Source organism: Candida pseudojiufengensis, assembly GCF_024610245.1.
Source record: "Candida pseudojiufengensis strain CBS 10847 chromosome Unknown scaffold17, whole genome shotgun sequence".
Taxonomy (NCBI): Eukaryota; Fungi; Ascomycota; class Pichiomycetes; order Serinales; family Debaryomycetaceae; genus Lodderomyces; species Lodderomyces pseudojiufengensis.
In genome coordinates, this window is record NW_026261533.1 from 107,395 (window position 1) to 121,015 (window position 13,621).

General features: G+C 25.0%; 4 protein-coding genes across 4 annotated transcripts; 2 read left to right on the forward strand and 2 right to left on the reverse strand. All coding sequences in view use genetic code 12, as the record gives it.

Moving 5' to 3' along the window:
* Positions 1–93: 93 nt before the first annotated feature.
* Positions 94–7,989, reverse strand: IRA2 (Ras GTPase activating protein; the record flags this gene model as incomplete). Its single annotated transcript, XM_051758885.1, has 1 exon — positions 94–7,989. One exon carries the CDS (start codon positions 7,987–7,989, stop codon positions 94–96), a length of 7,896 nt encoding a protein of 2,631 aa, XP_051613253.1.
* Positions 7,990–9,428: 1,439 nt separating this feature from the next.
* YPT52 (Rab family GTPase) lies at positions 9,429–10,106 on the forward strand (the record flags this gene model as incomplete). The annotated part of the gene is made up of 1 exon (XM_051758887.1): positions 9,429–10,106. One exon carries the CDS (start codon positions 9,429–9,431, stop codon positions 10,104–10,106), a length of 678 nt encoding a protein of 225 aa, XP_051613254.1.
* A 245-nt stretch (positions 10,107–10,351) lies between these two features.
* On the forward strand, positions 10,352–11,443 carry RPL4B (60S ribosomal protein uL4; the record flags this gene model as incomplete). The annotated part of the gene is made up of 1 exon (XM_051758888.1): positions 10,352–11,443. One exon carries the CDS (start codon positions 10,352–10,354, stop codon positions 11,441–11,443), a length of 1,092 nt encoding a protein of 363 aa, XP_051613255.1.
* A 395-nt stretch (positions 11,444–11,838) lies between these two features.
* Positions 11,839–13,279, reverse strand: KGF55_004029 (uncharacterized protein; the record flags this gene model as incomplete). Its single annotated transcript, XM_051758889.1, has 2 exons — positions 11,839–12,957; positions 13,223–13,279. The coding sequence occupies 2 exons, from the start codon at positions 13,277–13,279 to the stop codon at positions 11,839–11,841; spliced, it is 1,176 nt and encodes a 391-aa protein (XP_051613256.1).
* Positions 13,280–13,621: the final 342 nt, after the last annotated feature.

The window sequence follows — 13,621 nt, forward strand, 5'->3', positions numbered from 1 at the left end:
AGACGTTTGTTTCAATATAAAATGATTTTTATATAAAATTACATCGTTAATTCATTATTTCGTAACTAAATCTATAAGTTTCGTTTTTTTTTTTTAATTTTCCAATTTATATCCTTCGATATGTGTACATGCAGCTCTATAAAGCATTAATTGAATTGTTTTAATATCAACATCAAAAGTAGGTCTAAATCGTCCATCATCATCTAAAGTATATTCAACAGGGTACAATTCTCTAAGCTTTTTAACTAATAATAATTTATTTGTTGTTAAAATAGTTTCAATTTCATTTATATATTTTTCAGGTGAATAATTTTCAGTTTTAGAAACAGTTAATATAATATTTGAAATTTTTTCAATAAAATCTAATGAAACAGTACTCATTAAATCTTGATTTAAAGCAGGTTGAATAATATGATAAACTAATAATGCAGCATCTTTATTTTTTGATAATATAATTTCATAAAGTGATATAAATTTACTTTTAAAATTAACATCAACTCCCTTTGCATCACTAAAAAAGGACCCAAGATGAATTAAAACTAATTTTGAAGCATCATTATTTTCAAACAAGAAATTTAATAAAAATTGAGGAATTTTTAAATTTTTATCAATTTGATAATATTCAGTATTTAATTTTAAATCTTCGATAAGATATTCCTCAAATTCTTTTGAATCTGCACATAAAAATATAAATACTAAATATGCATAAGCATTATCAGCAATTGTTGATCCATGAATTGGTCTTGCATTTCTTAATTCATATCTTTTTTTAAAATAAGTCTTGATGCTGGTGATTGCTAAATGTCTATATTGAGAATATTTTAAACCTTGAGTAACAATATAAAATATATGAACTCCAAAATTTTCTTTAGTTATTCCTATTCCATGTTTATTTTCGAAGTTAGATAAATAAGGTTCTAATTGATCTCTTTGTGCATAAGCTTTATCAATATAATCAGGTCCTTCATTCATTAATGTAACCATTGTTGTTATAATATTTTGTAAAGCTGATTGATAAAGTATACTATGATTTAATAATGCATAACATAACTGTGGCCATACTATAATTGGTGGGAACATTGATGATGAAGGTAAACCATTTATAATCCTTGCTACTGCAATTGATACACAAATAACAGTATCAATACTATGTAATTCACCATGAGCAACTAACTTTATAGTTCTACAAGCAATTGAATCAGTAACACCAGTTTTAGATAATATCCCCACAATAACAATAGCTCTATCTTGAAATAAAGAATAATTATTAAAAGCAACATCAATTGCATTTGATGACCATCTTGCTTTCCAATGAGTTTTATCATCAGATGTACTAACAACTTGAATAAATTCATTTAAATAATCACATAAAATTTCAAAATTCATTATTCTATTAAATGATTGTCCAACATCTAAAGAAGATTTTAAATCTCTAGTCATTCCAAATAACATTTTAGCTCTTGGACTACTAAAATATTCTATAGTACTATTAATAACTTTTTGTTGATGATTTGTTAATTTTGGTTTATGTAAAAATGATTGAACAGCACTTATAATCATATTTCTTAAATCTGATCCAACTTCTAAATGTAAATCATCTATAAATAATGTAACAAAAAATATTAAATCTGCTAAATATAATTTTGCTAAAGTATATGAACTGAAAAATAATGATGAACAAATTTTAATTAATACAGTTATCTCAAATAATTTTGATTGTGAAGCTATGGCAGAATCTGTTGTTAATGTATGTTTTATAGTTGTCATTAATCTTGATATAACTTCTCCACAAACTTCAACTGATGGTGTAATAACTGAAATAATAAATGACCAATCAGGACCTTCATTTTTTTTATCAATTGCAAAAGCAACAACTTCATCAACTAATGAAGAAACTAATCTTGTTTCAAAAAATAATTTTTTCCAAATATAATCATTTATAAAAGAAATTTGATCTTTATTTAAAAATGATATTCTACAAAATTGTCGAATTATATCTGCAACTCTATCAGGGCCATTTATACCACTTTGAGAATGAACACTATCATAAATATTATTAATCCATGGTGATATATAAATTATTGAACATAATCTACTTTCTTGTTCCATTTTTTCAAAATTATCAAAATATGCTTTAAAAAATCTATAAGTCATTTCTGGAAAATTTTTTGATAAATGTTTTGAAACTGAAACAACCATTGAAGTTGCATCGGTGGGAAAAGGTAATGATTTTGCATGTTCTTCTGTAATACCAAAATCAATTTCAAAATATGATGACATTGCTCCAAATAATATTGCTGCTGAAGATTTTAATTCATTATCAGTACTTAATAAACCTTGGAAAACAATATTATATAATCTTCCAAACCAATGCATTGTATGAATTTCATTTCTATAATCTTTTTCAGTTTCTGTATAAGATATATCTTTTGATAATCTTGAAGAAGTAAAATAAAGAAATCTTAAAATTTCTAATCTATCTGATGATCTAAAAGTAATTTGATCAGTATGACTGAAAAATATTGTAAATTCATCATCATGACCTGTATAATTTGAAGCTTCACATTTGTTAAATTCTGATAATCTATAAACTTCAACAGGTGTAAAACTTTCAGTTGCTGATAATTCACTTTTAAATTTAACACGTTCTTGAAAACAAACAGTTAAAAATTTTCTACCAATTTTTAAATAAACAGGAGCAAATCTTCCTGATGTTGGTTCATATAATAAAACATTTTTATAAGTAACTTTTGCATCTCTACTAATTGAAACAGTTTCAGGATCTAAACAAAGACTGTTTACAATATGATCAGAATCAACTGATGAATGAATAAAAATTTGAGTATTATATTCAGCACCTTTTTTTCTTAAACTTTTCATTGAATCAATTATACCAACATATTCAGTTCTTGGAACATTAAAATAATAAACTCTTTTACAATTTGAAAAAAATAATTTTGGTGAATAATATGATAATAGATGAGTATATTCTGGTGGACCATCAGGTTTAAAAAAATAAAATTCTGAAAAATCATAAATTAAATAATAATTATTATCCCAAATTTGTGAAGCAGTTTCAAATAATTTATAAACAAGATATTTTACGTCGTCAGGTCTTGATTTTAATTTTCTTAAATTTATTACAATAACAGGTGTTGCATCTTTAAATATGGATGAATGAATTAAATTTACACAATCTTGAGGAGTATCTGCATATTTTAATGACATTTTTGTCATAAAATCATTAAATTTAATATCTTCTTCATTATTATTATTTACATCAAATATTTTTAAAGTTGAATTTAATTGTAATTTAACACTTGGTTTTGGTTGTCTTAATTGTTTAACAACTTCATCATAAGCTTTAAAAATAGTAACTCTTTCATGTAAGGTTCCGATATTAAATGCTGATTTACCTAATAAAAAATTCATTCTTATTTGAGTAAAATAAGTATATATGAATTTATGTAAATATCTTAATTCTGCTATTGGTTTCTCAATTTCTCCTTTTTGAAAAGGGTATGAATTACCTTTACTTGTTGATACTAATGTTAAAAATTCAACAATTCTATTATTTAAAGAATTTAATACATCAATTCTTGATGAAAGTCCTGGCCATTTTATTGAATTAACAGTACCATTAGCCATATTTTGTAATACTTTAACTAATTGCATTAATGATCTTTTTGTTTTTGAATTTTCAATTGGAATTTTAAAAAATTGTTCAGGACTAATTAAAGCAGGACATAAAAATCTTAAAAATAAAAATGATCCCACTGCAATTAATGCAGAATCTTGAAATTTAACAGAAACAGATTGATAAATTTGACCACAAACAAATTTAAATGAACAAGGTAAATTATCTAATGAATCAACAATCAGATCAACTATTTTTGTAAAATATTTTATAAATAAATCTGAATCTTCAATTGATTCTCTTTTTTCAACTTCAAAATGAATTTTTAACGAGACAATTTCTTGAATTGTTGGTAATAAAATCTTACATAAATAATCTATTCCATGATCTTGAGTAAAATTAAATAATAATCTTGTTAATGTTGAATTTCTTCTAAATAAATCAGTTGAACGATTTAATTTTGTTATTTCATCAGTTAATAAAACATGAAATAATTCATCTAATTTATTTGTATATGAAAATATACCAAATAATGAAGAAGCTAATAAATTATGTTCTAATGATGATGCACAATCAGCAATTGAACTAAAAATATCAGTTTGATCAACTAAATTTAAAACTAATTGATCAGGAAATTCATTTTCTAATTTTCTAACAGTTTGTGAAGTTAACATACTTGCAAATACATTCAAAAATATTCCTCTTATTTTTCTATTTTCATGATATCCCATTGGTAATAAATATTGTATACCAATTTCCCAATCATATTGTAATAAATTTGTTATTGATGATAATACATTATCTGTGACTTGTTGAAATTTATGTTTTATTCTTGATGATGAAGGTAATTCAGTATATTTTTGAATAATTTTATAAAATATTGAAAAATAATTTCCAAATGATAAATCTTTATATTTTTTAACTTCTTCATCTTTTATACCTTCGGGAACTTCTAACAATAAATCTTCTAATTGTAAACGTAAAGTTTTTGAACATTGTACTGCAAGATCCATTTTTAAATGAACAATTTCTGAAGTTCTACCTCTTGAATTTTCTTCTTCTGGTGTTACTTTTTCTAATATTACTGCTAATTCTAACCATTCTAAGATTGCTTTACTATAATAATTTCTTAATTTATATGCTCCTTTTAAACCAGAATTTGTTTTATCTTGTTCTAATGTTGCTGCTAATTTACAAAATCTTAATTTTAATCTTAATTTATAAACTGTATCTTCTACTTTATTAATAAATCTAATGAAAAATTGACATATATGTGGTAATAAAGATGATAATAATAATGCTCCATCATTTCCAACATTTATCATTGCTGTCATTATAATCATTGCTTGTTCTAAAAATACAATACTTTCTTCCGCTTGTACTTCCATATCTAAATATTCAGTAGCTCTTGACATTAATTTAGTTGCTATAATATGATAAACATCAGAATGAGATTCATTTGATAATGTATCTTTAACAATAACTCTAACAACTAAATCTTGAGAATTTAATAAATCAATACATTTATCAAAAAATTCAGAAATATGAATACTTCCTTTATTATAAATTTCATCTTGTTCTGGATCAATTCCTTTTGTAGCTGATATAAAACATCCAGAAGTTGATACTAAAAATCCAGTAAAATGTCTGAAAATTGCATTATTTTCATGAATTTTTTCATTCTCTCTAAGAATTCTTGTCCATCTTGCTAATATTATTAACCATATATAATATAAAGATTTTGTTGGTTTAGCTTCTCTTAATATTTTACGATGTCTTTTTTGTAATGATACAAATCCTGTAAATACTCCTTCATCTTGATTCATTAATTCAAAAGTTTCTAATAAAGTATCTTCAACTTCATTTTTTGCATATAATGCATTATTATTTTTTATTTCATTTATATACCATTTTATACCTTGTTTTGCATAATTATAAAATTGAATATCATGAGTACATGAAGATAATAATAAAACTTTTTCAACTGCTTGTATAACTGCTCCACAAGTTTCATATAACCCCCTAGATTCAGGATCTGCAAGTATGGGATTATTTAATAATATTGGACTATAATTATTTCTTAAATGTAAAAAATCATTAAGAAATAAAAAACTTGATTTAAATTTTGGATCAATTAATGCTAAACCTAAACATGTTTCACATAATGATTGAATAATACAATTACATATATTAAAATTTGCAAATGCTGATAAATCAGTATATTCAGTGGCAATTTTTGTATTTGGTAAAACCATTTGCATTGATAAATTTTTACTTGATTCAAATAATCTTGAATTTTCTTGATTTATTGGTTTTATTTTAAATGCTTGTCTTAATGGTATAACACATTTATGACAAAATTCAATAATTGTATTTAATAATTCTGAATATGGTATGTTTTTTAAATTTTCATCATTCATAAGCTTCATGTCATTGAAGTAAAATTCTGGTGCTGCAACAAATATCATAAAAATATCAGATAGTAGTTCTTCTGCATCATATGCTAATCTATAAAAATATGTATTTGTTGATGATATTGATGCAGATGATGGTTTTGGTAAAAATAATTTATCTTCTTTTGATTTTTCAAATTCTTGAATATAATGATCTAAACCAGTTTTAGTTGAATTCATAAACATATTTGTTGCTTGATTTGCTCTTAGCTCATTTTCATCAACACTTGTTGCATCTGAATATATTGATTGATTTGATAATTCATTGACGTTTCCAATATGATTTGTTTGTAATTCGTAGTTGTGTAAAATTTTCATCGCACCAAATATTATATTTCTTAAAGTTTCTTTTGTATCTTCAATTAATTTATAAAATATATTATGAGCAGTTTCAATTTCTGATAAACCTCTTATAGTTTTTATAAATATTTTTGTAACTTTAATATCAGTATTTCCATTAAAAAAATAATCAATTAAAATTTTAGTATATTTTTCAGGTCGTAGTATAACTGCTGCAATATAAAAATTAACCATTATATATTCATATTTTGATTGTAAATCTTCTTCAATTAATAGCTTCTCACGATTTATTTCACAATACTTTTTTAATCTTATATAAACTTCATCAAGATGTCGTAAACTAAAAATTAATACTGGATTTTGTTTATAACCATATGCATCTAATCTTGTCCCTAAATGAAAAATATTAATTAAAGAATCAAAACTTTCTAAATTTGTACCATTTGAAGATTCTTTTAGAATTGTTGATAAATATTTTAATCTCTTGTTAAAAGCTAATTTTAATTTATTTAAAGGTTTTATTGAATTCATTTCATTAAAATCTTCAACACATAATACAAGATACCAAGTTAATATGAAAGGAGCACATAAACTTTGATTATAATTTTCTTCAAATATACTCAATGCCGCATCAAATAATTGTTTTATTGGATTTGTATGATTCAGATCTTTTAAATCTATAATTGATTCATAATCTGAAGTTCTTGAAAAAAATTGATCTTTTAAACTACTTGCTAAAAAGAATAAATAAACTTGTTTCCAAGTATTTGATTTTATAAATGGTAAAGCTTTTAATGATTCATTTGTTAATTTTATTAAATTTCTTTTTGATAAATATATATATTTTATTAATGGACAATATTTTTGTATTATGGGTAATGGTATAGTTTGATTATTTATTGAATAAGAAAATAATTTAGTATAAATAAAATTATAATAATCATCAGGATTTGCTGTTGCAATATATCTTAATATTAATTCAACATATGAATCAATTTCTGATATTGAAGCTAATATTGATTCTTCTTCAGTTAATGGTTGATCTTCTTTTAAAATTTCATCATCTTTTGTTGATGTAGTACTCATTAATGATTGTTCATTACGTATTAATGCCAATACTCTTTTTACAATACCAGAAGATAATAAATTTAAAAAAAAATTTAAAACTTCAATTATAATTGATCTATCTAATTGTAATGGTGCATCATAATAATAAAATCTTGAACAATTACTCATTAAATCTTTTTCATCTATTATATTTGTTTTTCTATTCCAATTAGTTTTTAATATATCAACTAAAATTTTACATGCTAATAAAGTTGAAGATCTTGATTTTTCATCTCTATATTTAATTTTAACATTTTGAGATTCATTATTAATTGTTAATAATAAACTTGTAAAAGAAGTTAAAACATATGTAATTGTATCTGAATTTTGATAATAATTATTTAATAATAATTTTTTTGTTAATATAAATTGTGGATCTAATTCAACTTCTTGAAAACTATGACCAGTTCTAAAAGGTAGTAATGATTCAATTCTTTTAATTAAAGATTCAACAAATATTCGTTGATTATCATTACTTGTAGTAGTATTCATAATTTCATTAGTGATGAATTGTTTATAAAGTGGTTGTAAAAAAATGGGAATCTATGTGATAAGTAGTGTTTGTGTTTCTTTGATAAGAGGAAGTAGTTAATATTGATATCTAGTTGATGATGATTCTTAAACTATACTGTATATCTTCTACTCCACTATTGACTAGTACTATTATAATATCTTAATATGATTGGATTAAAACTTGAAAAGTAAAGAATTGGTTTTATGCTTCTTTATGTCTTTTTTTTTTCTGTTTATTATTTTTCTCTCTCTTTACAAAAGTTTCTTTTTAAGTAGAATAGTAGAACGTTAATAAACGTTAATTTGTAAAGTAATAGGTGGAGTAAATTAAGAACAAGTAGAAGTATAATTGCTTGGGGAAGTAGTTAGTTGGAGAGGAGAGTATTCAAAGTTGAAGATATCTACTGGTTTATAAAAATAACACCATAATATGTACATAACTCAATTCAATAATAATCTCAACGGTTAAATCTGTCAAAGGTTTAGACAAAAAAGAAAAATTATTATTTAACAATGTTAACAATACTAACAATAGTTAACAATAAGACAATAGAAATTTATTATTATTAGGCTTAGGCTTAAGAGAAAAATTAATAAATAAAGGGACTAGTAAGTGGAATGTAACACTACATTCTCATAGTAAGTAGAGAAGATTGATTAAACATTGAAGAATGGATTAGATTATTAATGAAACGAATGGTTGAATGTGCCTACTTTGGTTATTTTGCAATCTACAGTATCTGATTTTTCATTGTACCTGATTGTTTATATTAATTTATCAATTAACATCCGCATTTATCATTTTTTTTCGGATATATTTAGTTCGAAATTGGCAAGTATTCATCTATCTACCCTTATTAAATCAATAGAATAGCTAGTAATAGCTCAAAGTAGATCGTCAAATGGTTGAGGTGAGAACTTAGATAGAGGAAAGCACTGCTGTGTCTAACTTCAAAGCTAAACAAAGAGATCTAGGAACGTAACTTGTTTTTTTTGAAAAAATGAAGGTTTCTTCCTATGAATTTCGATTGTATCAAATATTAATACCAAATTTTTGACTGGGATAGGTTCTAATGAGAATCAATTGGTCAATGATTCAATCTATTCAAAAAAAGCGTATTACTTTTTAATGACAATTCTAAATTGGTTAGAGCCTCTTCCTATTTATTTCTTAGTTACTGCATATAATCAAATATAGATAATGCGAAGTATTAAAAATAAAACGGGAACAAAATAGATTCATATTATAACAACTCAGCTTCTTTATCTTAAAACAGATTAGATTACAATCAATTTGAACTCTAACGAGTCAATAATCTATATATATATACACGTCATACAACAATATCATTATCATTTCACTAAATAGTTTTACCACAAATTCATAGCATAACTATATTCACACATAACTCCCCAAAATGGCAACGCAATCAGAGGAAACTCAACCACAACGTTTTGCACAATTTAAATTAGTACTTTTAGGAGAAAGTGCAGTAGGTAAATCATCAATTGTACATAGATTTGTTAAAAATACTTTTGATGATTTAAGAGAATCAACAATTGGTGCAGCATTTTTAACACAATCTATAACAATACCTGAATCACAAACAACTATAAAATTTGAAATATGGGATACAGCTGGACAAGAACGTTATAAATCTTTAGCTCCAATGTATTATAGAAATGCAAATGCTGCATTATGTGTATATGATATAACAAGTTCCAATTCTTTTAAAAAAGCACAAGATTGGATTAAAGAATTAAAAAAACAAGCACCAGAAGGTATTATTATAGCATTAGTTGGTAATAAATCAGATTTAGAAGAAAATAGAGAAGTATCACAACAAGAAGTTGAAGATTATGTAAATGAATTAAAAAATGATGGGTTTAAAATTAATCAACTGGAATGTTCAGCAAAAAATGGAGAAGGTATAATTGAAATATTTGATAAAATTGGAAGAGAATTACCTGTTGATGAAGTAATAGAAGCTAATAATAATAGATCTAAAATTGGAGGAAATGGTGGTAGAAGACCTGTAGGTGTTGATTTAAATAGACCAAGAGGTCAACAAATTCAATCTAATTCATGTTGTTGAACAACACATCATTCATTTGCTTATAATTCTTTTTCAATAAATTTAACCTTGATTTGTAGAATACTGTAGTCAAGATGGATTCTATATGTATATTTGACAGACTGAATAGATCATTTCTTGTCTGGGACACTACTTTCTACTCTTCATTTTTTTTTGTGTGCACAAAAATCAAAGTGAAAAAAATTTTTATATCCAAAACTTTTCAAATTTTTCACTTTCATCTTACTTCTTCAACCAAAATAAAAATGTCATCAAGACCACAAATTTCAGTCATCTCCGTTCAAGGTGAACAATCTAGTACTCAATTACCATTACCAGCTGTTTTTGCTGCTCCAGTTAGACCAGATATTGTCCACTCAGTATTTGTTAGAGTTAACAAAAACAAAAGACAAGCTTATGCTGTAGCTGAAAATGCTGGTCATCAAACCTCAGCTGAATCATGGGGTACCGGTAGAGCTGTTGCACGTATTCCAAGAGTTGGTGGTGGTGGTACCCACAGATCAGGTCAAGCTGCTTTTGGTAATATGTGTAGAGGTGGTCGTATGTTTGCTCCAACTAAAACTTGGAGAAGATGGCATGTAAAAGTTAACCATAACGAAAAACGTTATGCTACTGCTTCAGCTATTGCTGCTTCAGGTGTTACTTCATTAGTTTTAGCTAGAGGTCACAGAGTTGAAAATGTTAAAGAATTACCATTAGTTGTTGCTAATGAATTTGAATCAGTTACTAAAACTAAAGATGCTGTTGCTGTATTAAAAGCTTTAGGTGCTCATAAAGATGTTGTTAAAGTTATTAAATCTAAAAAAATGAGAGCTGGTAAAGGTAAATTAAGAGGTAGAAGATTTACTCAAAGAAGAGGTCCATTAATTGTTTATGGAGAAGATCAAGGTTTAGTAAAAGCTTTAAGAAATATTCCAGGTGTTGAAACTTCATCAGTTAAACATTTAGGTTTATTACAATTAGCTCCAGGTGCTCATTTAGGTAGATTTATTATTTGGACTCAATCAGCTATTGAAGCATTAGATTCAATTTATGGTTCAGAATCAACTAAATCAATTAAATCAAATTATTCTTTACCATCAAATATTATTTCAAATACTGATGTTACAAGATTAATTAATTCAGCTGAAGTTCAAGCTGTTGTTAGACCAGCTGGTGAATCAACTCAAAAGAAAACTCATGTTTTAAAGAAAAATCCTTTAAAAAATAAACAAGTTTTATTAAGATTAAATCCTTATGCTAAAGCTTATTCAAATGAAAAATTAGGTCAAGCTAAAGTTGAAAAATCAAAAGCTAAACCATCAAAAGGTCAATTTGCTTCTGTTTTAAAAAATTAAATTTGATATTGTAATTTGAGATATATAATTATTATATAGTAATGTAATACAATCTTTGATTTTAATTAAGAATTAGTTTCTTCTCGAAGTTAGATATAAAAAACAATTTCAAAGGTTTTTAAAAATTCTTTTTCGATATAGATCATCTTAGACTAATCAAAGTGTTACTTTGAATTGTTTCTGTTGATCCTTATAAGAATGATATCGTATTATTAATTTTCAAACATTTTATTATATATTCAGAGCTATAAAACCTATAAAAAAAATTAAATTATTAATTGAGGAAACCTTTTATTATATTTTATAAAAAAGATGAAAACCTCAATGTTTTGAAGTAAAATATAATTTTGATGCATTCGATTTGAAAAAGTTAAACACATACCATTTATACCATTTTACTTCTTGAGAGTAAGAAAGCCAGTTCCGAAAGCTGGTTCTGAATCATTGAAAATCAATCTATATAAAGTTGATTTATGAAGATCCAAATCTAAATCTAAATCTTTTGACAATTTGTCCCAGTTTTTTATAGCTGATCCTCCAAGGGAAATATAATAACCTTCTTTGAATAATCCTGTGACATAATTATATATATCATCTTTCATATAAATCCCAGTGGGGTTAAACTCTCTTTGAAGTATATTTAATCGTTCAATATTTCCAGAACTATCAACGTGTAAGTTATCTGTATTTGTTTCCCCACAGTCTTCATTATAAACAAACTTTGTTCCATCATGAGTTACTTTTTTTGAATCTTTTAAGTCTTCAAAATGACTTTTGAAAACAATAGGTGTCAATTTATTCTCAAAAACTTTAGATATTGAAATCCAATCTGGGCTTTCACAACTTTGTTGATTTACAGCTTCAACTAGTTTCATATTAAAAGAATGTGAGTAGATTAATTCTTCTTTCAAAATTGTAAACAAAAATAAACATTCAGGGAACAGTTCTTTTAATTGATTCAGTTCTGTATCCAATTCAATGAGATTAAAAGATTTCAAAAGATCTCCTAAAATGATTTTGTCTTCTATTTTTATTCCTTCAAAATTGAACTTTTCCCAAAATTCTTCATGAGTAGTAGTTGAGTCAGAATTATTATTGAAATAATGGATAAATGAGTGCAAAAAAATGTAAGTGAATATATTAATGGGAATTTCACTTTCATAACTGATGGTTTGGTTGAAAATTGAATTAAATAATTTAACATAGCTCTTTTGTTCGTTATTTTGTTTGATGGGATTAAAATTTTCTCCGAAGTAGGATCTGAATTTGGCAACGGCATTATAGTAACCACTCATTTTTCTTTCATCAAATATGTCAACTGTTTTAAGTCCGTAGTTATTTATGTTCTTTTTAAATTCTGATTTTATGAAGTTTACAAACTCTGGTGGTAAAAATGGGGATGGACTTGGTGGATTATACATATACATGCAAAAGTCAATGTCATCGAATACTGAATCATCAAAATTTTCTAATGAGTCTTTAACCCTTGGTATCATATCTTTTCTAATCTTTTTCTTTACGACCTTTCTTGAACTTATCTTAGTTGACTTGTTTTTAAAAACGATTGAAGTATTTGAAAAGTTGGCAATAAAAAATGAAAACTATATTATGTATCATCACTCAAATTCGGTGGCGTTTGTTTTGAAAAAATTTATTTCTTGAAATAGACGGACAATTCATTCAGGTAGTTTGGGCAAATTGTACCCCACTAATCTCAGAGTTTGACAGTAGGAATTTCACTCTTTTTGTTCCTACTGGTCTAACGAAACAACTTCATACATAATAACCTGTACCTAAATTTGTACTTGTTTCATAATTAACTTCTAATATTTGCATTTGATAGTCTTGTTTGTTGATGCTTAATGTGGTTGAGAATAATTCAACAATCTGAATATATCGTTGTACGAAAATTAATTTGATAATTATATTACATAGATTACAGTATAATAGTTAAAAAAAAATAAAAAAAATAAAAATTATCATAGATCAAATTGTTTTAACATTAATGTTATTTTTGAGAAATCATATACAAATTAATTACCAATCTTCCAAGTAATTTATTAAAAATATAGAACTATAAAACCTATATACAAATAAAAAGCACTTTAAATTGATGAAACCTTTTATTATATAGTATAAAAAAGATGAAAACCTCAATGTTTTGAAGTAAAATTTAAA